At 43.2% G+C, this 22320-nt stretch overlaps 2 protein-coding genes across 4 annotated transcripts in view; one reads left to right on the forward strand and one right to left on the reverse strand.

The window, feature by feature from the left end:
- The window catches only part of HHLA2 (HERV-H LTR-associating 2), a 65869-nt gene that overhangs the window by 1849 nt on the left and 41700 nt on the right, over nt 1-22320 (forward strand). For both annotated transcript variants that reach the window (XM_029578473.1, XM_029578474.1), the window contains exons 2-3: nt 16262-16399; nt 20778-20864. In XM_029578473.1, coding sequence (XP_029434333.1) covers nt 20798-20864 — 67 coding nt within the window. In that variant the 5' untranslated portion in view covers nt 16262-16399; nt 20778-20797. The remainder of the gene's footprint in view (nt 1-16261; nt 16400-20777; nt 20865-22320) is intronic.
- MYH15 (myosin heavy chain 15) overlaps nt 21369-22320 on the reverse strand; it is a 104598-nt gene continuing 103646 nt past the window's right edge. For both annotated transcript variants that reach the window (XR_003852847.1, XR_003852846.1), the window contains exon 45: nt 21369-22172. The gene's annotated coding sequence lies outside the window, so the exon portion shown is untranslated. The remainder of the gene's footprint in view (nt 22173-22320) is intronic.

Consider the following 22320-nt stretch of genomic DNA (forward strand, 5'->3'; position numbering starts at 1 on the left):
TGGAGTTCCATAGAAGGGGGCCGGCTGTTGAAAAGGCCCGATCTCTCAAGGTAATGTGTTTGGTAGATCTGGCTGGGGGCACTTGAAGAGATCCTCTGAGTGTGTCTCTTGTTGGTCTGGCGGAGTTATAAATTTGGAATGGGAATTGTAAGTCGAGTGGGGTGTGTTGATGGATGGTTTTGTATATTATGGAAAGAGATTTGTAGAGGATTCTAAAGTGAACAGGCAACCAGTGGAGATCTTTTAGGATTGGAGATATATGGTCCCTCCTCCTGGAGTTTGTCAGTAATCTTGCCGCAGCGTTTTGTAACATCTGGAGGGGTCTAGTATAGGAGGAAGGTAGGCCCAGTAGGATAGAGTTACAGTAATCGATCTTAGAAAAAATGATTGCTTGTAGAATGGTTCTGAAGTCCTGAGTGTGGAAGAGTGGTCTAATTCTTTTCAGAACTTGGAGTTTGTGGAAACAGTCCTTGGTGGTTCTGTTGATGTAAGCTTTAAAGTTCATCCGGTTATCAATTAATACTCCTAGATCTCTCACCTGTGTAGTAGTTGGGATAGTTGGAGGATTAGAGATGGCATTGTTATCTGGGGAGATGAGAAGCAGTTCTGTTTTAGAGGAGTTTAAAACTAGGTTTAGGTTAGCCAGGAGATGTTTAATTTCGAAGAGACAGTTTTCCCAGTGAACCAATGTTTTTGTGTAAGATTCTTTAATGGGTATCACGATCTGGATGTCGTCGGCGTAGAGAAAATGTTTGAGGTTAAGGTTGGAGAGGAGTTGGCAGATAGGTAAAAGATAAATGTTAAAGAGTGTAGGTGACAGTGAGGAGCCCTGAGGGACTCCTATGGATGCGTCCATTCGTGAAGATTCTTTGTTCTGTATCTTAACCTTGAAGCCTCTGTTGGAGAGAAAAGATTTAAACCATGAGAGAGCGGTGCCTGAGATACCTATAGAAGCCAGAATGGAAGTGAGAATGGAATGATTGACCGTATCAAAGGCGGCTGATAGGTCCAGTAGAATTAAGAGGAAGGATTGGCCTTTGTCAAGGCCCATTAATATGAAGTCAGACATGGAGATGAGGAGGGATTCTGTGTTCAGTGATTTGCGAAATCCGTATTGTGATTGGAATAGGATTTTGTTTTCTTCTATGTATTCGGAGAGTTGAGTATTGACAACTTTTTCTAGAATCTTGGCTATGAATGGGAGATTGGCGATAGGACGGAAGTTGTTGGGGTCTTTAGGATCCAAGTTGGGTTTCTTGAGTAGAGGTTTGATGGAGGCCAATTTGAGGTCGTCAGGATATAGTCCTTGGGAGAGTGAGCAGTTTATGATGTCCGACAATGTTTTAGCGATGGAGTCAGGGATGGCCAGGAGCAGTTTGGTGGGGATAGTATCCAAAGGGTGGGAGGAAGGTTTCATTCTTTTTATAAGAGTTTGTATCTCTAAGATAGAGATGGGTTCAAGTGTTTCCAGACCATTGTTGTTGGGGGATGATTGTTGAAGAGACTGGTAAAGAGCAGGGTCGGTGGGATTAGAAGGCAGATGAGTTAGAAGGCTGTTGACTTTGTTGTGAAAATGAAGAGCAAGTTCTTCAGCTTTGGGTTGTGCTAGGTCGTTGGGAATCTCCTGTGGGATGATTTGGGTGAGATTGGAGACATAGGCAAAGAGGGCTTTTGCGTCGAAGATTAAGTGGTGAATCTTGGATGCATAGTAGTCCCTTTTGGATTTAGAGGTAGTTGACTTGTATTGATGGAGGGTGGCTTTGTAGATGGATCGTGTATTGGTGCTTGGGGATTTGCGCCAGTCGCTCTCTTTCTGTCTTAGATTTTGTTTTAGCTTTCTTAGTTCTTCCGTGAACCATGGTTGTCTTTGGAGGCGTTTGGGAGTGATTTTTTGGTTGCTAGCGGACATAGCTTGTCGGCTATGGAATCTGTGATGGCTTTCCAAGAGCGGAGAGCTGTGTTCGGGTTTGAGAGATCAATGGATGGAAGTTGAGAGGCTAGGTGTGAGCTGAGGTCTTCTGTAGAGCAGGATCTTCTGTATGGGAAGGATGGTGAGGGCCCTTTGGAGGTGGAGGGTTTATTCAATGAGAATGCGGTTGAGATAAGTGAGTGATCAGACCAAGGGACCTTCTTGCTTTTGAGGCGTGAAGAATGTTTGATGCCTGGGTTAATAAAGATAAGATCCAGCGTGTGGCCTGCTTTGTGTGTGGGTTTGGTAACTAATTGATTGAAACCCAGGGCTGAGAGAAAGGATTCACAGCTGGATGATGGGGTAGGGTTGTCCACATGCAGATTAAAATCTGCGGTATTAAATAGTGCGGTAACAATTCACTTAGTGAACTTATTAAATAGTGAACTTATTAAATAGTGAACTTAGTGAACTTATTAAATTCACTTAGTAAACTTATTATTCACTTAGTGAACTTATTAAATAGTGCGGTAACAATTCACTTCAATAAACTATGAGTGTACATTAAGTTTGTCTGTAGGGAGCATATTAGACGGAAAGAATTTAACCTTAATGTGCATTTTGTAGGTTACAAATAACAATTTCTAGTTTGGTGCATCCTAATCAATCAACTGTTTTTTTCCTTCTCTTTATCTTTATAAAAAGCTTGTTTAAATAGCCAGGTTTTCAGGTTGGATTTGAATATTTTGAAGTTTCTCTGCAGCCTTATTTCGAGTGGCATGGTGTTCCATAGCACGGGGCCAGCCAGTGATAGTGCTCTCTCCCTAACTTGCGTGAGGCGTGCTGTTTTGACAGAGGGAACAGTTAGTAGAGCCTTATTAGCAGATCTTAGGTTTCTTTGTGTGTGGGACATGTATGCGGCAGAGCAGTGTTAAGCCAATCAGCTTTTTCATCATGGATTAGTTTATGTATTATGCATAAAGCCTTATATTGAATCCTTTGTTCAATTGGGAGCCAGTGTAGATCGGCAAGCGTTCCTGTAATGTGATCATTCTTTTTTTTGCCAGTCAAAATTCTAGCGGCTGAATTTTGTAATATTTGTAGTGGCCGAATTGTGGATTGTGTTAGTCCTAAAAGTAGGGAGTTGCAGTAGTCTGTACTTGCGAATATCATTGCCTGCAAAACTGTGCGGAAATTGTTTAGTGTTAGTAGAGGTTTAAGTCGTCTTAGGATCATTAGTTTCGCATAACCTTCCTTTATTTTCAAGGAGATGTGTTGTTTCATGTTTAGCTCAGGGTCAATTATTACTCCTAGATTTCGTACTTTAGTTGCTAGCTCAACGGTTTGGTTATTTTTAGTTGTGAGTGTTGGTTGGATGTGGTGTATGTTTTTACGTTCAAGGTGTAGGAATTCCGTTTTGTCAGTGTTTATTACCAGTTCCATCTGATTTAAGAGCTGTTTAATTATCTCAAGATACATATTGCTTGATTAAGTTAGAAATGTCCAAAGCACAAGGCCGGTGCTTCCTTTAGGCAAACTAGGCGGTCATTCAGCGCACCAAAATTGTGGTGGTGGTGGCGGCGGCGGCAAAATCTCCCAAGTGCAAGACCTAGAGGGCTGTGGTGCAACAGCCAAAAATGTCCAAGAAGGGAGAACTGTGCTGGAGGCACTGCCACAATTAGGAGGGAGTGCTGTGCGGGAGCTATTGCTAATAGGTAAGTGGGAGAAGACAGTGCACGGTTTGCAAATACACTTGCACCAGACCTGCCAAAGTATTTAACTTTTACCATAGTATATTAAGCAATTGTTAACTTGCACTTCCTGCTCTTTCCGCCCTCCAACACACTTCCTTAAATATACTGCTTTTACAGACTCCCAGTGGCTCCAAATGGGATTGCCTTTTGTACTTACAACATCTGAATACAACTTTCTTAAGCTAGAGCTATAAGTTACACTGCTAGTTTCACTTTGGGATGTAATACTAGGTTTAATTAAATGACTGGGTGTACTGAAACTTGCTCCTCTAGAAAATTACCAGTAAGAGTGTGAGTGTGCCAGCTCTCAAGTGAGCACAACATTCAAGTGTGTTATATAAAGCTAACAATAATAAAACGTTGCTGTGAATCTTATTTTTGTATATTTTCTTCAGTTTATAAACTGCCTTTCTGGAAAAAAAAATCACATTTACTTTTAACACACATTGAGCAGAGGCATTTGGGGGGGGGTGGGGAGAGGAGCCTGTAGCTCAGCACTTAGGCATGCATCCTTAGCAGTGTGGACAGGGATAACTGGGTATGCTAGATGGGACAGTTGTCTTTTTCTGCCAGCAGCTACCGTGTTAGCATGCTACAAGTTACGACCGCTGGAGATGTAACTTTTACCTGAGCAAATCTTAGCATGTACTCGTGAATTTTCAAAGTGAACTTGTGCGTCATGTACATGCAGACTTTATTGCTATATGGTGAGTTGTAAAAAATTGCCCCTCTGGACTTGGTGGGCTCCCAGTTTTCTCCAGCCATCTTTAAAATACTTGAAGATGGAATCTGAACCTTAAGCAGGAAAAAAACGTTAATTTGTTGTTTCCAGAGTTGTGTTGCCCTGCCGTTCCGACACACGGTTGAACCCTGCTCCATATTCGGGTAAACTGCCTCTCCCCAGCTGTGGCTTTTGTTCTTCAAGAATGCTGTCATTATCTTACAGATTTCCCAGAATGAAAGCTGTCATGGTGAAGCATTCCTTTTCTTTTCTTTTTTCTTTTATGTTATCACCAGCAATGCTGATATTGTTTTGGTGGGGGGGGTTTTGTTGCACCAATTCCAAGGCTATACAGTATAGGAATTATTGGGCTGATACAGTAAAAGTTGCGGGAGAGACTGCGAGTGCCCGCTCTCCTAGCACGCGCACAGGCCACTCTTCCTGTGTGCACGATTTAGTATTCAAATGAGGGCCCGTGATAAAAAGAGGCGCTAGGGACACTAGCGCGTTCCTAGCGCCTCTTCTTTGACAGGAGCGGCGGCTGTCAGCGAGTTTGACAGCCGACGCTCAATTTTGCTGGCGTCGGTTCTCAAACCCGCTGATAGCCACGGGTTTGGAAACTGGATGCTGGCAAAATGGGGCTCCGGTTTTCAAGCCGTGGGCTGATTTTTAACTTTTTTAAATTATTTTTTACTTTTGGGACCTCCGACTTAATATCGCCATGCTATTAAGTTGGAGGGTGTACAGAAAAGCAGTTTTTACTGCTTTTCTGTGCACTTCCCTGGTGCTGGCAGAAATTAACGCCTACCTTTTGGGTAGGCGCTAATTTCTGAAAGTAAAATGTGCGGCTTGGCTGCACATTTTACTTACTGAATCGTGAGGGAATAACTAATAGGGCCATCAACATGCATTTGCATGTTGCGGGCGCTATTAGTTGCGGGGGGGGGGGGGGTGTTTGGACGTGCTATTACCCCTTACTGAATAAGGGGTAAAGCTAGTGCGTCATAAACGAGCATCCATCCCCTCCCCCCCCCCCCCCCCCCGAAACTAATAGTGCTATACTGTATTGGCCTGTCAGTTAGTAAAAGAAACTTTCATTTCTTGTACCAGGTGAAAAAGTGACTTCTTGAGCTATTAATTATCTCAAAGCCTTGACAAATACTTTCTTTAACAGGAAATGAATCAATAAATCACATCTGTGGTTAACAGTAATAAAAGTAGAGGTTTTGCTTTCATTGGATTTAAAATAGTCAAACCAAAATGTTGCAAAAGACAAGCATAGTGTAAAAAAAAAAAAAGGTTAGTGGTTTTAAAGTAACACCTAGGTCAAGTCTGTTTCTTCCTTTTATCCTCACAAAATCAGCAGACTTTTTTGCTGGCCAGAATGGACCTGACAGTGCACTTTAATCTCCTCTTCTGAAGACATTAATCTCCACTCTCCACCTGCTCTAGTGTGCTTTATTCGCTTCTCCAGACTCCGGGAAACCCTTGAAAACCAGGAACAGTGCATCGCCCTGTGGTGATCTGCTTAGACTATGCAACTTGTATGTCATAGCTGCATTAAAGTACTAATCCATTTATCTGTTTAATCTTAGTACTTGTACAATAAAATAGGGATTTACTGCAGTTCAGTAAAATCTGCAAATTCCTCAGGTTTATCTTCCAGGAACATCATTGGTTTTATTCCCTTGCATCAAGTGACTTTGACAGCTTCCTAGTATACATATGGGATCAGGCTTCAGCTTGCCTGCCCCCCTCTTTCATTCTATTACAATTCCATCTTTTTTCCTAAAAAAAAAAAAAAAAAAAATTTCAAAAAATCTTACCGATTGGAAATTCATACCCTAGCTAAAATAGTCAACTCTGCTGGAATTAAAATACATTTCTCCTCCACAGGACATTGCCGAAGGACATATCTTAGGGAATTCTCATGTAAAAACACTGACCAGTGAATCCAGTTTGTTTCTCAGCTTCTCATTACTTTCATATATTCCTGTAACCTGTAGTTCAGCCGGTGTCTGTAATGTCAAAGTTTGAGGAAGATGCCATGAGCAAAGACCCTCAATAATGGGAATCCTAACTTCTTAAATATAAATACAGTGATCTGTATTCCATGTTTTTAGTCACATGCATTTTGAATATCATTTTATTTTCTTATCCTACTGCTAGACCCGTCCTCACTGATGGGTATTCTCTCTTCTGCTTCCAGTGGAGCGAGAGACCACACCACCTCAGATTTGCATGTGCCATCATGTCTACCATAAGAGGGGTGTGGTTGGAGACAGACTCCAGTAGTTCTCTGTATCCAGCAGAAGTGGATCGACTAACGCCATCTCCCAACCTTTGTGCCCGGCGCCTGGAACTGCAGACCTGCCTCCTGTTGTAATTCATGGCCTTCTTGACAAGTTCCTTGAGCAGGGCTCCCAGTTCCCTATGGAGCCAGGTGCAGTCCTCCTCCTCCCTCACCCACCAGAGTGAGAGAGGAGAAACGCTAGCATGGGACGAAATTGATTCCTGGCATCTTAGGAAACAGACCTACATTGATTGGGTTTTCTGAGCAGGCAAGGGAAAGCATTGGAGGCTGCAGCATTGGGAACATTTCAAGCAGAAACGCTCAGGCGAGTGTGCACACATGGTAAGTAAAAAGAAAAAAAAAACATGTTGGCATTGTCCTGCCGGTTTAGACTGCATTCCTTTCATAAGTATGCTGAGAGGCATAAGAGGTCTTGAATGTGAGACCAAAAGGATTCCCATAGTTGCCAGGTCCCGCTTTCCTCTCTGCGTTGCAAATCCAAGGAGTCAGGACCTGATAATTCAGATACTCCCCACGGGGGAACATATGGAAGTGAGAAAATCCCCAGGTGAAGAGGTTGTGAAGTCTTTGCCTCCAGAGGCAGAAGGTAGCTTGCCCAGAGATCTGATAGGTCTAAGCCTGTCCTTAAAAGCTTCCCCTGGAGCAAGGCAGCCAGTCAAGAATGTAGGAGAGCATGCTGGATCCTCTCAAGGAGTCGTCGTCCCCCCCCCCCCCCCCACACACACACACACAGAGTTTGTCCTCTTGATGCACCAGGCATTTGAGTCCATGCAGGTTAATTGGGATCCTACAAGCCTTTCAGCTTTGGGGAAGAGACCCCCTCATAAGAGGTTCAGATAAAACATAGGAAGCTGAGGCCTTTTTTGTGGTTCTCTATGTTCAAGTACAGCAGTACCTTTTACTGGATCAATATAAAAGCTGTCCAAAGAGATCACAATCTAGAAAAATCTGCATTATCAGATATTTGGCAAGTTTTGTTTTTTATATATATGTATATGTGTGTGTGTGTGTGTGTGTGTGTATATATATGTGTGTGTGTGTGTGTGTATATATATATGTGTATATATATATATATATATATATATATATATATATATATATATACATCACTTATTTGTAACCCACAGTGTGCTCCATTCAGTTTGATAAAGAATTGGAAATTAATGTTTTTGTGACCCATCCTTCCCTCACCCTCCTCCTGCGATCAGAGTATATCTTGTATGTGCTCAGTGAGGTCTTGCTCCTGACTTCATCACTGGCAGGAGCAGAGGATGGGCTCATCTGAGAGGTGTGGACATTAACGGTGCTGACCGCTTGGCCTAGTGCATTTGAAATTTTAAGCTGCTGAGCTGCTCTTTGGTTTCCCAGCATGCACTGGAATTTCTAAGTTCTCATGAATCTTATTGAGAATGAAGGTTTGGCAGAACATGTGTTTGGGGGGAGTGATGCATTTTTCATTATCATTCCATATTTCTAATTTTTAAATGCTTACTAATCCCCTAGTCATCCCTTTGATATGTTGTAAAACTGGACCAACCATATTTCAAACAGTTGTACTCTAGGCGAGGCAAGGTGTTAAATTTCACAATAGATCTTACCTTAATGGTAGAGGCTGGGAAGACCCCTTCTGTTTTACAGCCTTCCCAGTTACTAAAAGAAAAAAAGTACCTTTTGGATTCCAGAGATTTGTTACGCTACTTTGTGTACCAGGGTCCACCCACTTCTTGAGTGACCTAAATTTAGCTGCTAAGCCCCAGTCAAAGAGTCCAATCTCACTGCTGAAGTTAGGTAGCTACACCCTTGCAAAATTGACCCCCTTTTGCCATGATTAGGCACGCTACACCTTTTTATAAATCAAATAGTAACTATATCCCAGTTACAGTAAGTCTTGGTCGGCGAAGCTACTGTAAGTTTTTAATAGAAATGTAATGGTAGGAAAAGTCCATATGGCCTATCCAGTCTGCGCATCCACATGCTCGGTTCTATAATCTCTCATGCCTTCAGCGTTCCCATGTATTCCATGCTTTCAAATTCAGATACTGTTTTTGTCTTCACCACCTCCACTGAGAGGATGTCCCATGCATCCACCGCCCTCTCTGTAAAGAAATACTTTCTAAGATTACTCCTATTCCCTTTCATCCTCATCTCATTATTCCACAATCTCCTCCTTTCTTTTAAGAGAGGCCTACCTTCTGTGCATGGATATCATGCAGGTATTTAAATCTCTCTCATATATCCCTAATTTTGCCTTTGTTCTAGGGTGTACATGCCTAGAACTTTGTCCCCATACACTTTACAACGAAGACCCCCAGACTACTTCATTAGCCCACCCTCTGGACTGATTCGATGGAGTCAATGCAGTCCCCAGAGCTGAACACAATATTCCAAATGAGGTCTCATCAGGGACCTATACAGAGGCAAAATCAGCTTCCCCCCCCCCTTTTTTTTTTTCTGTTGACCATTCCTGTCCCTATGCACCCAAGCATCTTTCTGGCTTTTGCTATCACCTTCTTCACTTGTTGGGCCATCTTATCAGGTATGATCACTCTCAGATTCTACTCTTGTTTAGTACATAGAAGAGTTTCATCCCCTTTACTGTACCGTTCCTTTGGGTTTTTGCAACCAAATGCAGACCCTGCATTTTTTTAGCAATAAATCTTAACTGCCAGACTCTAGACCATTCTTTGAGCTTCGCTAGATCACTCCTCATGTTTTCTACACCTTCCTAGCTGTCTACCCTGTTGTAGATTTTGATATCATCTGAAAAAGAACAAACCTTTACAATCTTTCTACAATATCATTTACAAAAATGTTGGCGGGGGGGGGGGGGAAGCAATTTGAAGATCAATCCCTGCAGAATACCACTATTAACACCCTTCTCTTTGGAGTGAACTCCATTTCCACTCCCTTTTGTTGTCTCACTCAACAAATTTCTTACCCAGCCAGTCACTTTAGGGCTCATATCAAGGTTGCTCAATTTAAGTGTAGCCTCTCCCAGAACTATGTCAAAGGCCTTATTGAAATCCAAGTACACTACATCTAATGCTCTCCCTTGATCCAACTCTGTCATCCAATCAAAAGAAATTGATCAGATTCATCTAACAAGACCTACCTCTGGTAAAACATGTTGCCTCAGATCTTGTAATCCACTGGATTTCAGAAACACCGCTATTCTCTGCAGTGATTCCATTAATTTACTCACTAAAGAGGTCAGACTAATTGGCCTGTAATTCCCAGCCTCTTCTTTTCACTTCTGTGAAGAGAAACCATATCCACCTGTCTCCAGTCCTCCGAAATTATTCCTACCTCTAAAGAAGCATTGAAAAGGTCAACCAGTAAAGTTGCCAGAACTTCTCTAAGTTCCCTTAAAACCCTCGGATGTATCTCATCTGGCCCCATCGCTTTATCTACTTTTAGTTTAGCTAACTCTTCATGAATAGTGTCTTCCTTCCAATCTTGTGTCCATTTTCTGCGGCCCTACTCCTGGACTTTCCTCCACGAACCCTGACTATCTTCAGTAGGTTCTCCAGTCTGTTATGGAAGATTTTTCACCCCTTCTTTGATAGGTAGACACAATCTCTGTTCAGTGGTCTTTGGAATACCATCCCATGGTCCCAGAAGCCAAAATACTCTCAACACCACCTACTCAACCATTCATTTCTCTCCAGAATGTGAACGTCTTTGCCTCTGCCTTTCCTCAACTAGGATAAACCTGCGCACCTATCTGCCCCACCCTATCTCCCAGAGCCATGAAGTTACTTTTGATATGTTTAAGGGGATACGTAGCAGTGGTGTAAGGAACAAAGTTTTGGATATTTTGGAGGCAGAGGCAATTTATGGAATAGAAAATGACTGTCAAAGATGGCTTACATTTGTCTGTGGCAGGAATAAAGATACTAAGGGATACATTCAAATCCTATGCCATAAGGCATTTAAATTAAATGATGGGGGTGGCAGGAGGACAGTGAAGCGTCACACCCCCCTCCCCCCCCCCCCCCAAAAAAAAAACCATATATAAATATATTCCATTTTTTCTGGAGTGGTTTACAGGCTTCTGTCTCAAACGAAAGAACCATACAGAGAGCTACTCGAAGACATCCAAAAGATGGGAAGGAAGGGAGATGGGTTGATCGTTGGAAATTTTAATCTGCCGGACGTAGACTGGAGGATCCCTTCTGCGGAATCAGAAGTAGAGAGATAGTGGATGCCCTGCAAGGGGCTCTATTCAAGCAAATGGTAATGGAACCCACAAGAGAGGGAGCTATTGTCGACTTAGTGCTCACAAACAGAGATATCGTCTCAAATGTCTGGGTGGGGGTCCACCTTAGCACCAGTGATCATCAAATGGTATGGTTTGATATTGCAAATAGGTTACGGAGAAGTCTCACGAAGACCTGAGTTTTGAACTTCAAAAATACGGACTTTGCTGAAATGGGAAAATTCCTGGTGATGGAACTTGAAGACTGGGTGAAAATGGGAGAGGTGGAACAACCCTGTGCCAAACTAAAAGGAGCGATCACAAAGGCAACTAATCTTTGTTAGGTTTCCTATTTCTTGCATTTGTTTACTTTTCTATCTGGTTCTCTAAGGAGGTGGCTGATAAAATTAAAAGAGCAGCGTTTAAGAAATATCCCAAAAAGAGAACTGTATGGTCTGGAAAAACACATAAGCGTGGGGGTAACTTGCTTGATGCGGCAGTTACTACCCTTAACCAAAGCCTGACACTACAACTCCAACATTGCACATCCCATGGTCCCAGAAGCCAAAATGCTCTTATTCAATGGCAGGGGGGAAGGGAAATTGAACTCAAACAGTAACCGACAAGAGCCCTGATCTTGGTGGTCTGAGTAACTGATAGGTATGGGAAACTGATAACAATGAGAGCTTGTTGGGCAGACTGGATGGGCCGTAGAGTCCTTTTTTGCTGTCACTTTCTATGTTTCTATCTATATTTTATCATTCATACCAGCATGAATGAGTGGCATCAGATGATAGTCAGTAGACTTGAAGACTTTCCACTGTGTCTCTGTGATGTCTCATATTTGCACCTGGCAGACAGCACACTTTCTGGGATAGCATATCTGGTTGGCAAATGAATGCCTCTGTGCCCCTCTGTCAACTACCATTACTCTTCACTTCCTAGTCACAAAAAAAAAGCAAATACACAAAGCAGTTTGATAGATAAGATGTTTTGACATCAAGCAACGAAATGAAAAACTCAGAGGGCCTGCATTGAAGTAAGGCATTCTTCTATTTTGTGTCGCAGTATCCCTTGTAATTTTTGCTCTAGAAATACTAGTTTTATGTCTGTGATAGATGTGATACTTTCTCAGGAAAGCTCTCTGCTTTCTGCAGCATGTTGAGAGACATACAACTTCCAGAAAATAGATACAATCACAATAACTCTGGAGATCACACTGTGCAAAGCAGAACTTGTCAATGCCAACCAGAATGTACAAGCATTCACCAAGGTTTAGGACAGTCTGCTCTGACTGTACATAAAAAATAAAAACCACCTGGTTCGATTGCACACATTTTTATTTTTATAAAGTAGTTGAGGGGTTTCATGGAAACAGATTATGAGAGCAGATAAACTGCAAGGTCTGTCCAATCTACTTCTTCCTTCTGCAGTACTCCAGTTGGTCTCCTTCTCCCTACTTCCCCACCATTAAGCATTGTCTCTGCTTGTCCCATGCATTGCTGAATTGATACCATTTTTGTCTCTGCCGCCTCTACTGGAAGGATGTCCACACATTTGCCACCCTTACCAAGTAGAAATGCATTCTCATATTCCTGTTCAGATTGGGAACAAAAACAGTTTAGGGGTGTGTATCTTAAAGCACACATTAACAAGTGTTCCCTAGACCGTACAATGAAACTTAAAACCGGATGCCTGCCACCTATCGAGTCTTGCCAAGCTTTGACTTCTATTAATGAAAGCCATAGAAAGTCTTGTCTGGCTGTGTTGGTTATCCTCTTTCTGACAAAAGCCAGGACTGGCTCAGCCTTCCCTTGATAAGGTGACCAACTGGCTCTGTCTTATCTACCTCCTTTCCAGTTACTCAAATATTTATCCTTCTGTTTTTTCATTCTCTCCCTCCAGCCACTCCTCCCTCAACTCTGCCCTACAGATCCAGCTCGGCACTTATTTTTTTTTATCTGACAGGCATTCATTGATCTGGTCAGCATTCCCTAGACCAGCGGTTCTCAACCGGTGTGTCGCGACGCACCAGTGTGTCTCAGCTCCCGGTGTTCCACTGTCCCGCCTGTGCTTCCCTGCTCCCTAGGGGCGGGGCTTAAGAATGGAGAGACGCTGCGTGCCACACCTGGAGGCCAGGCTGGCAAGGCTGAAGAGTGCAGAGACGCTACGCGCAGCCGCCACCGGCGGCTGAAGAGCAAAGAGACCCTGCGCACCGCGGGAGGCGGCTGGAGAGACGTTGCACGCCGCCGGAAGTCAGGCCAGAGGTGGCTGAGAAGCGGAGGCCAGGCTTATTGGGCCAAACAATGAGAAGAGGCTCCATGTGAGCTTGTGTGTGTGTGATAGAATGGGTGCCTGGGTGCATGAGTGAGAGCTTGTGTGTGTGTGTGTGTGTGTGTGTGTGTGTGTGTGTGGTAGAATGGGTGCATGAGTGAGAGAGTGTGTGTGTGGTTGTAAATGCTAGAGACTGGTCAGGGAGGTGACTGGTGTGTGTGTGTGTGTGAAGAAGATATACTAGTTAGGGAAGTTACTGGTCTGTGTGAGACAGAGACTGGTTGTGGGCCCTAAGGAAGAGGACTGTGAGGACAGAGCTTCAGCAGCCACTGCTGCTTCTGGTATGTGCTATTGGCCTGCAAGGGAAAGGAGTAGGAGAGCTGCTGGAGAAGGTAAGTAAAGGTGGCTTTTTAAGTTTATTTTTCTTGATTGACTGCCGTTTTAATTATTGGGCATTATGTGATGTCTGCTGTTTTTGAAATATTTTATTGATATTTGGACAATTTTTAATTTTTATGAGTTTTTAATTGTTGGATGTTATCTGTTCAGCTGTTTTGTAACATTTATTAGAATAGTTTTACAATTATTTCTAAGTGGGTATCTATCTATAGCAGCTTGGCTTGCTCTGTTTTCCTAATAGGAGGTGTATTAGTGTTTAGGGCCTGGTTAAATATTTGTAGTGGTAAATTACTGTCTTTTCATAAGGAGGGGTATTGTGCTTGCCAGTAAAGAGTTTGTTTTGCTTTTACTGATATGTCATTAGATCCGGAATATCTTTTTTTTTGTATGGTGAGTTGTACGGGTAATGCCCTAGTTTCTGCTCTGCACCCATTTTTGGGGGCCGAGAGGGTTCCTGAGGATGCAGAATGTATATTTACATTTTACCCCGTGATGGTTACATGTTCAGTGTCACGCATGTGAGAACCATCTGTCAGGTGTGTCCCAGCCGAAAAAATGTTGAGAACCACTGCTCTAGACGGTCTCCTTTGTTGATTTTCTCTTAGCAACACTAGTGCCAGAGTTTACTTTTATTGCAGGGCTTCACTGATCACCTCAGCTTTCCTTTTGAAAGAGCAGCTGAAGGGAGGACCTTAAGCAGATGTGAAAACTTCTCACCTGTTAAACATTCAGTTAAAGGTATCTTCTCTACTCAACTACTTAGGGTCTCTCTTTTCTTGAAATGAAATTGATTTTGGTGGGATAACATGGTGTGTACTTAAAAAATATTTGTATTCTTCAAGTTTGGGACCTTGGCTTTCCTGAAGCTAGCTACTGTCTGAATGTTCTAATTTAGGAAGCTTCATATGCTATTGGATCAACCAGTTCTTCTTTTACTTAAAGTTAACAAACCCACCACTGTCTCTAATAATATAAAGAAATGAAGACGGGATGTAGTACTCTGCCTTTGGCTTCTTTAAGCTCAACATCCCAATAAGGAATCCATGCTTGCTATTTTATAGTAGGAAAGCAGGAGGGCATTGATTGATTGATTGCTCTGGCCCACAGAGGTTCTGCCCTGGACACCCACATGGTTTGTTTGAATCTTGCATTCAGTTGGGCCTTTGCCAGGCATCTGGGTGCCTGTGGCAGTAGGCGGGGAGTTATCCTAGGCTCCTCTCTCAAGTCACCTAGTCAAAATTGCAGATTTTCCTTATAAATATCCTTTTTTGTCGCTTCTTAAAAGCTATTGCTTTTTTCGATGCACCCTTACAGTCCTTTTTTTTTTTTTTTTTTCTTTAAGTCACAATTTGATTGCATTGGAAAATCCCTTTTTTAGTTTCTTTCTTATTGTCGATGTGATCCTGACTATCATGAGTGTTGGAGATATTTGTCTGTGATACATAGAAATGACGGCAGAAGAAGACCAAACGGCCCATCCAGTCTGCCCAGCAAGCTTTCGCACCTGTTTGTTTTCATAATCTGTTACTCTGACCGCTGAGGTCAGGGCCCTTATTGGTAACTTTTTGGTTCCAATTCCCTTCCACCTCCACCATCGATGCAGACAGCAGTGCTGGAGCTGCATCTAAGTGAAGTATCTAGCAAGCTACTCCCGTTGTTTACCCTGCATGTGCAATTCAGCCATTGTTGGTTGTCTGAATAAAAATCCTCTTTACTTAATTCCCTCTGTTGCTGAAGCAGTGAGCTGTGCTGGATACTTATTCCAAGTCCAGTATCATGCTTAATTGATTCAGGGTAGTAGCTACCGTAACAAGCCAGCTACTCCCATGCTTATTAGTTTACCCAGACTATGTAATTCATTCCCTGTTGGTTGATGCTGAATATAAATCATCTTTTCTTCATTTTCCCTGCTGTTGAAGGAGAGAGCTTTGCTGGATGTGCATTGAAAGTGAAGTATCAGGCTTATTTGGTTTGGGGTAGTAACCGCCGTAACAAGCAAGCTACTCCCCTGCTTTTCTGTGAATGCAGATCCTTTTTTCCACATTTCCTCTTGCCGTTGAAGCATAGAGCAATATTGGAGTCGCATTAACTCTGTGTATGTTTATTGAATAAGGATATTAATTTCCAGGTAGTAGCCGTCATTCCCGCAAGCAAGCCACCCCCTTGCCTCTTCTCTTCATTCACATCCTCTAGACTTTATGGATCCACAGTGTTTATCCCACGCCCCTTGGAAATCCTTCACAGTTTTGGTCTTCACCACTTCCTCCGGAAGGGCATTCCAGGCATCCACCACCCTCTCCGTGAAGAAATACTGCCTGACATTGATATTAGCATTTTTATGACAATAGCTTAAATTGAGAAAGTTTACTGCACATTCATACAGAGCCCTGGTTATGGGGAGAGTTGTCTTGCCTGGATTTCACAGACTGCCTCTGAGACTGTTCTTGTGCCCATTTGTAATCCTCGCTAAGTGAGTCAAGATTTCTGTCTAGCTCTGTGTGTAGCTTAAGCCTTTTAAATACCCAGCAGAAAGAATCCGTTAAGATATGAGTTTACACCATGTATGGCACTGGATAGCCTTTGCTTTTGCACTGTTTTTTATTTTCTTTCCTCCCCTCCTTTTGATATTTCTCTAGAGATGCTTTTTTGTGTGTGTGTTTGTAAAATTCTGCTGCTTTTCCTTCTGTAACAGATGGGTCGAGTTAATCTACAGAGTGCAATATAGGTAACGAAGATGAATGGATTATGAAGAGCCCTGCAGTGTCTCTGTAGGTGATGAGGATAGAGACTGCGATGTCAGGACTCATGGATTCGTTAGCAGTTCACGAAGGTATCTAAATACTGCACGTCAATATTTTTGTGCTCCAGAGATAATTATGAATTTTTTATTGGCACGAGACTTTAGTTGGTAATCGCATGAGCTGATGGTCAGCCGAGCCCAGACAAGTAGGCACAAAAGGAAAAATTTAAAGAGAGAGATTCTGGACAGGAATCCAGGGGTGATAAAGTAATTGGGTGAGCCAGGAAAAACTCGTAACGTGAATTTTTATTTTGTTATGCTCTGTTTTTGCAAGTGATCTGTCTTTGAAAAGTAGGCCCCCTTCCTCTTTGCAAAAAGGGAAAAAATTGTTGGAGGAGGAAGTAGCGTCACCGCTTGCAATGGTGGCTTGATTTCGGGGCTCCCAACTTAAATCTGCACGCATCCCCCGCTCTTTAACGTTTTTTGGGATTTTTTTTTTTTTTAAGCGACTCACCGTTGAAATCGAGTGGGGATTCCCCCGAGGTCTGAGTGGCGGCCGCTAAAGAAAAAGCCGGATTTGCAGGGGTCTTCATACGCGGGAGCTCTGGCTGCCAGAACGGAGGCCCTGCAGCATAGCGCATCTGCTGGCGGTTCTGAGCACGGAGAGTCAGTCAAGCCGCAGGAGGAATCGGGGGGGGGGGGGGGGGGGAGTGATCTCTTTCTCGATTGGATTTTCAGCAATGGTTTGCAGAGCTGAGAGGTGATATGCTCGCAATGAAGCAAGAAATTGAGTATCATCGTTGAATTAAAAACTGAGTTAGGGCATAGAGTGAAGGAGGCCGAGGCACGGATTGAGGATCAGGCCATGGATCTGCTTAAGTGCCAGACTGCCTGTGACAAGCTGGCTCTTTCATAGTCTGAGTTAAGCATCCAGATAGAGGATTTGGAAAATCAATCCAGGAGGTCCAGTCTGCGCTTTTAGGGGAGTCCTGGAGGGAGCTGAATTGTTTGAGTGATTGACAGCATATGTACACTTATTTTGGATCAAGAGTCTCCTGCTGCTGAGATTTGCGTGGGTGAAGTTAGATCGAGCTCATGGGCCCCTCGAGGGAATCTCCCTAGGGACATAGTTGCCTGCTTTCACAACTTCATGATCAAAGAAAAGGTGATGGCACGATTCTGTGGAAAGGCCACAAGGTAGACATTTTTCAGGATCTATGTCTCCTTGCAATCTGGAAGCGGAGAGCATTTATGGAGGTCATTTCCGTTCTGCAGCAGAAGAACATCAAATATCGCTGGCTGTTTCCCTTCGGTTTGAGCTTCACCATAGAAGGAGTTACTTCGAAAGAGAGTCTGGTCCCGGAGGTGATGGAGATCCTGCGAGCAGCTGGTTGAGGGATATCTCCGTCAGCTGGTGGAGACCCAGAGTCCCACGGAGACCATGTGGCGGTGACAACTGGAGTGAATATTGCAACCGCAGTCTGGACATAACTTTTCTGCTAGTTCTACTGAGTGCAAAGGGCTTTGGGGCAGATTTTTAATCTTACGCGCGCAGGGTACATTTGTGCACGCGCGCACAAATGTACACCCGATTTTACAACATGCGCGCGCGCGCTACCGGGCACATTATTAAATCCAGTATCAGCGCCTTGCGCACGCCGAGCCAGAGGGGAGCCCCGATAGCTTTCCCCATTCCCTCCAAGGCCGCTTCGAAACGGAGCGGCCTTGGAGGGAACTTTTCTTTTGCTTCCCCCCCCCCCCCCACCACCACCACCTTATTTCGTTTTTTACGCCTGCCTGAGGCAGGCGTATCTTGCGCGCGCCAGCTGGCTGCCAGCACGCCATCCCCCTGGCACGGCCGCTGTGCCGGAGGACTCAGGACCGCCCCTTTTTCAAAGCCGGCGCGCGCAGGAGTAGGTTTTAAAGGGTTACGAGCGTATATTACGCACGTAACCCTTTGAAAATCTCCCCTTTGTGTCTGTGTCTTAACATTTGATGCTGTGGCTCTCTAGAGTACTGAGGTGTAAATTGGTGGACATCAGATTACATAGAAACATAGAAATGACGGCAGAAGAAGACCAAACGGCCCATCCAGTCTGCCCAGCAAGCTTCACACATATTTTTCTCTCATACTTATCTGTTTCTCTTAGCTCTTGGTTCTATTTCCCTTCCACCCCCACCATTGAAATATCTAGCTTGATTAGTTAGGGGTAGTAACCGCCGCAATAAGCAAGCTACACCCATGCTTATTTGTTTTACCCAGACTATGTTATTCAGCCCTTATTGGTTGTTTTTCTTCTCCCCTGCCGTTGAAGCAGGGAGCTATGCTGGAAATGCGTGATGTATCAGTCTTCTCCCATGCCGTTGAAGCAGAGAGCCATGCTGGATATGCATCGAAAGTGAAGTATCAGACACATTTGGTTTGGGGTAGTAACCGCCGTAACAAGCCAGCTACTCCCCGCTTTGTGAGTGCGAACCCTTTTTTCTTCTCCCCTGCCGTTGAAGCAGAGAACTATGCTGTATATGCATTGAAGGTGAAGTATCAGGCTTATTTGGTTTGGGGTAGTAACCGCCGTAACAAGCCAGCTACTCCCCTCTTTGTGAGTGTAAATCCATTTTTCCACATTTCCTCTTGCTGTTGAAGCTTAGAGCGATGTTGGAGTCACAGTAACCATGTGTATGTTTATTGAATAAGGGTATTGTCTCCAGGCAGTAGCTGTCATTCTGGCGAGTCACCCACTCTTCATTGGCAGCCTCTTGACTTTATGGATCCACAGTGTTTATCCCGCGCCCCTTTGAAGTCCTTCACAGTTCTGGTCTTCACCACATCCTCCGGAAGGGCATTCCAGGTGTCCACCACCCTCTCCATGAAGAAATACTTCACGGAGATAAATGTGTTGCTACTATGCTCTGTTTTGGGTTTTGTTAACTCTGCTTAAGTATGTTGTGAGCATATTGTTTTCTGTGGTGGATATGGGTTGGGGTGAGGGTTCTGGCTGGCTGCCACAGAAGGTTGGTGACGTTATTCCTTATGGAAGGAGTTTTTCCACCGGGTGGGTTGGTGGATTAGGACGGGGGGGGGGGGGAGGGGGGTAGAAGAGGTTGCTGGGGGAGTGGGGGGGGGGATGAGGTTTTGGATAAGGGTGGGGGTGCATAATCTTCCTTCCCTGGGAGTACCAACTCTACATGCTACTAAAAGCGGACCCGTTCTGGACCAGCACATGGACGTTAGCTACTTTGAGGCAGGGCAGTTTTACAGACGGCCAACTAATGGCAGCAGAATGTGATTTACCTGTGTTGATGATTTTTTCAAAACTCGACCTTTTAACCCAGAACAATATGTATTTTTATTTATTAAAATTTTTATTAATCGCTTAATACAAAATAGGCCTAAGTGATTTACAGTAAAACAAGCATAAAATTAAAATTGACACAACATACACAAAAAGACAAAGTAAGAACCAACCGACAACAGCACAGAATAAACATAGGCATAGTACGATAGAGGATTCTTCAGAAAGATTTTTTTTTTTTTTTTTTTTTTTTTTTTTTTAAGAATTGTCATATAGACAAGTCACCTTATCAGACCACTATTAGCATGGGCTAGTCATAGGCTTGCTGCAGAAGGAAGAACTTCAATTGAAGTCTGAATTTGTTTAGATTTTCTTGAAGACTGAGATCATATGGCAGTGAGTTCCATAAAGAAGGGGCTGCTACCGAAAATGAGGTTTCTCTGGTAGTCAAACGGGAAAGACGAAACGGATAGAATGTCTAATAGTCTACGATGGGATGATCTTAAACACCAGGTTGGCTTATAAATCCTTAGGAGAGCATTGAACCAAGATTGAGAGTCAGGGCTCAGCAATTTTATACCAAATGTGTTCATGAATGGGTAATCATTTCAGGCTATTCAGAATTGGTGTAATGTGATCGTAGCAATTCGCATTCGATACAAGTCTGGCAGCTGAATTTAATACAATTGTAACGGCTTAAGAGAATTCTTCGGTAAGCCTAATAGTAGACTGTTACAGTAGTCTACATGAGGAAAGATGAGTGCACGTACAATGGTGTGAAAATCGGAATTATGTAACAAGTGACGTAGTCCAGCAATTAAATGTAATTTTGTAAAAACCCATTTTAACCTTTTAGATCCTGCTCATTGAAAGAATTATTTCCTGATGCCCCTTTTTACATATCTTAGTTAACGAGACCCAAATATGGTATAAAAAAATTTGCAAGTAATTAAAAGTATATGAAAAAATGTTCCACTTGTGGAACGTTGGTACCTAAAAAAAGGTTAATAACTGATTTAATTTGAGACTGAAATGATAAAGTTGCATCGAGAATGAGAAGGTTGCTGCCTCTTGTCTTCACGGCATTCCTGTTTTCACAGGAGTTTGAATTAAAACATGGTCGGTGAGGGTCCAGTCTGAATGCCTTTCTTTCTCTCTGGTTTCCTCTCGCTCAGATTGAAGCTGCTGTGAAGTGATGAAGGACCTCGCCATACTCTCTCTTCTCTTCTTCCTCCTGTCCTCCCAGTTCTCTGCCATTTCTGGTGAGTTTGTGTTAGAGTATATATAGATATGCTTTTTTTTTCTTTGTTCTAGGCATTTTACATGTCTTGTACACAGTCTTTGTGGTAGCGCCAGCCAGTTGGGGATTAGCCTGAGGAGTGACTTGTTCCTCCATGATGTCTCGGCCGTCACTTTCTGATCTGAACGTGTGCTGCTTTCCATCTTTGTGTGCAGTTAAATGCGTTTGTCATTTTCATGTTTGATATCAAACACATGAAGATCACCGGCGCTTAGGATGTCCTCAGCTTGGGCATGTTTGGGCAGAGGTTCTCATCATAAAACTCCATCTGTATGTTGGCTCTATTCTATAGCAGTAAATAAAGATATTTGAGACATCACACAAGAGACTGAACCTCTTGACGTTAAGATTTTGTTGTCTTATAGATTCCATCAGAATGTGATCACCAGGGATGGAAAAAGTTTTAGAAATCCTAAGCACCAGCCAAAATATTTTAGGGACTGGGGTTGATACTTATTTTCCTTTATTTTTTTTGTTCTGTCTTGACTCTCCACTGCCCCTTCACGTCTTCTGTTCCTTTCTCCAGCCTCTCCTGTAAAGGGTCTCCATGGTGGAGCCCATCCTCAAGCCAGCAGTGATTCTTCTGTCCCAGATGTAGGTACCCGATTTTAAGCACCAAGGTGACCTGCACTTTCAGGATGTTTGTAACCTTATCACCTTGATGCATGGTGCCTTATAAAACTCTTCACACCCTAGTACATTTTTCACATCTGTTGTCTAAAAAATACAAATGCATTAAAGTAGGAGTTTGTGTCACTAATCTACACCTCATACTCTGTTCTTTTAGCATGAAATAACAATTATAGAAATATTCCAAAAATAATTTAAGAATAAAATCCTAAAAGTCTTGCTTAGGTAAGTCTTCTCGCCCCTTGGTGACAGCACTTGGTGGAATCCTCTCTTTTTAACAATAGCAACCATGTGTTCGTTGGGATAAGCGTCTACCAACTTTGCCCAGTGGGATGGTGCAGTTTTTGCCCATTCTTCTTAGCAGAAGAGCTAAGCTTTTCCAGGTTGACTTGGGCTGCAGTCTTCAAGTCTTGCCACAGATCTTCTATTGGATTCAGGTTGGGGCTTTGGTTTGGGCCACTCGAGGATGTTAACTTTCTTCCTGCTGAGCCACTCCATTGTTGACCTGCACCCATCCGTTTGACCTTCTGCACTGTCAATCTTCCATCCACCAACTCTGCTCCTGCTTGCATCTAGGCAGTTTTTCCCTTGGTGGTTTCCCTTACAAAAGCCAAAAATCACACGATTTCTAGAAATATGCCTATAGACAAAACAAAAAAAACGCTGTGCTCACCAAAATGTCAGAAAGACCAAGCTAACAAACTAAGGGCCTGATTTACTCAGCTTTTTTTCCCCCCATAGAAAAAGAATGGGAGAAAAGCCATAGTAAATCAGGCCCAAAAAATTTA

This window comes from Rhinatrema bivittatum, chromosome 15, assembly GCF_901001135.1.
Source record: "Rhinatrema bivittatum chromosome 15, aRhiBiv1.1, whole genome shotgun sequence".
Classification (NCBI taxonomy): Eukaryota; Metazoa; Chordata; class Amphibia; order Gymnophiona; family Rhinatrematidae; genus Rhinatrema; species Rhinatrema bivittatum.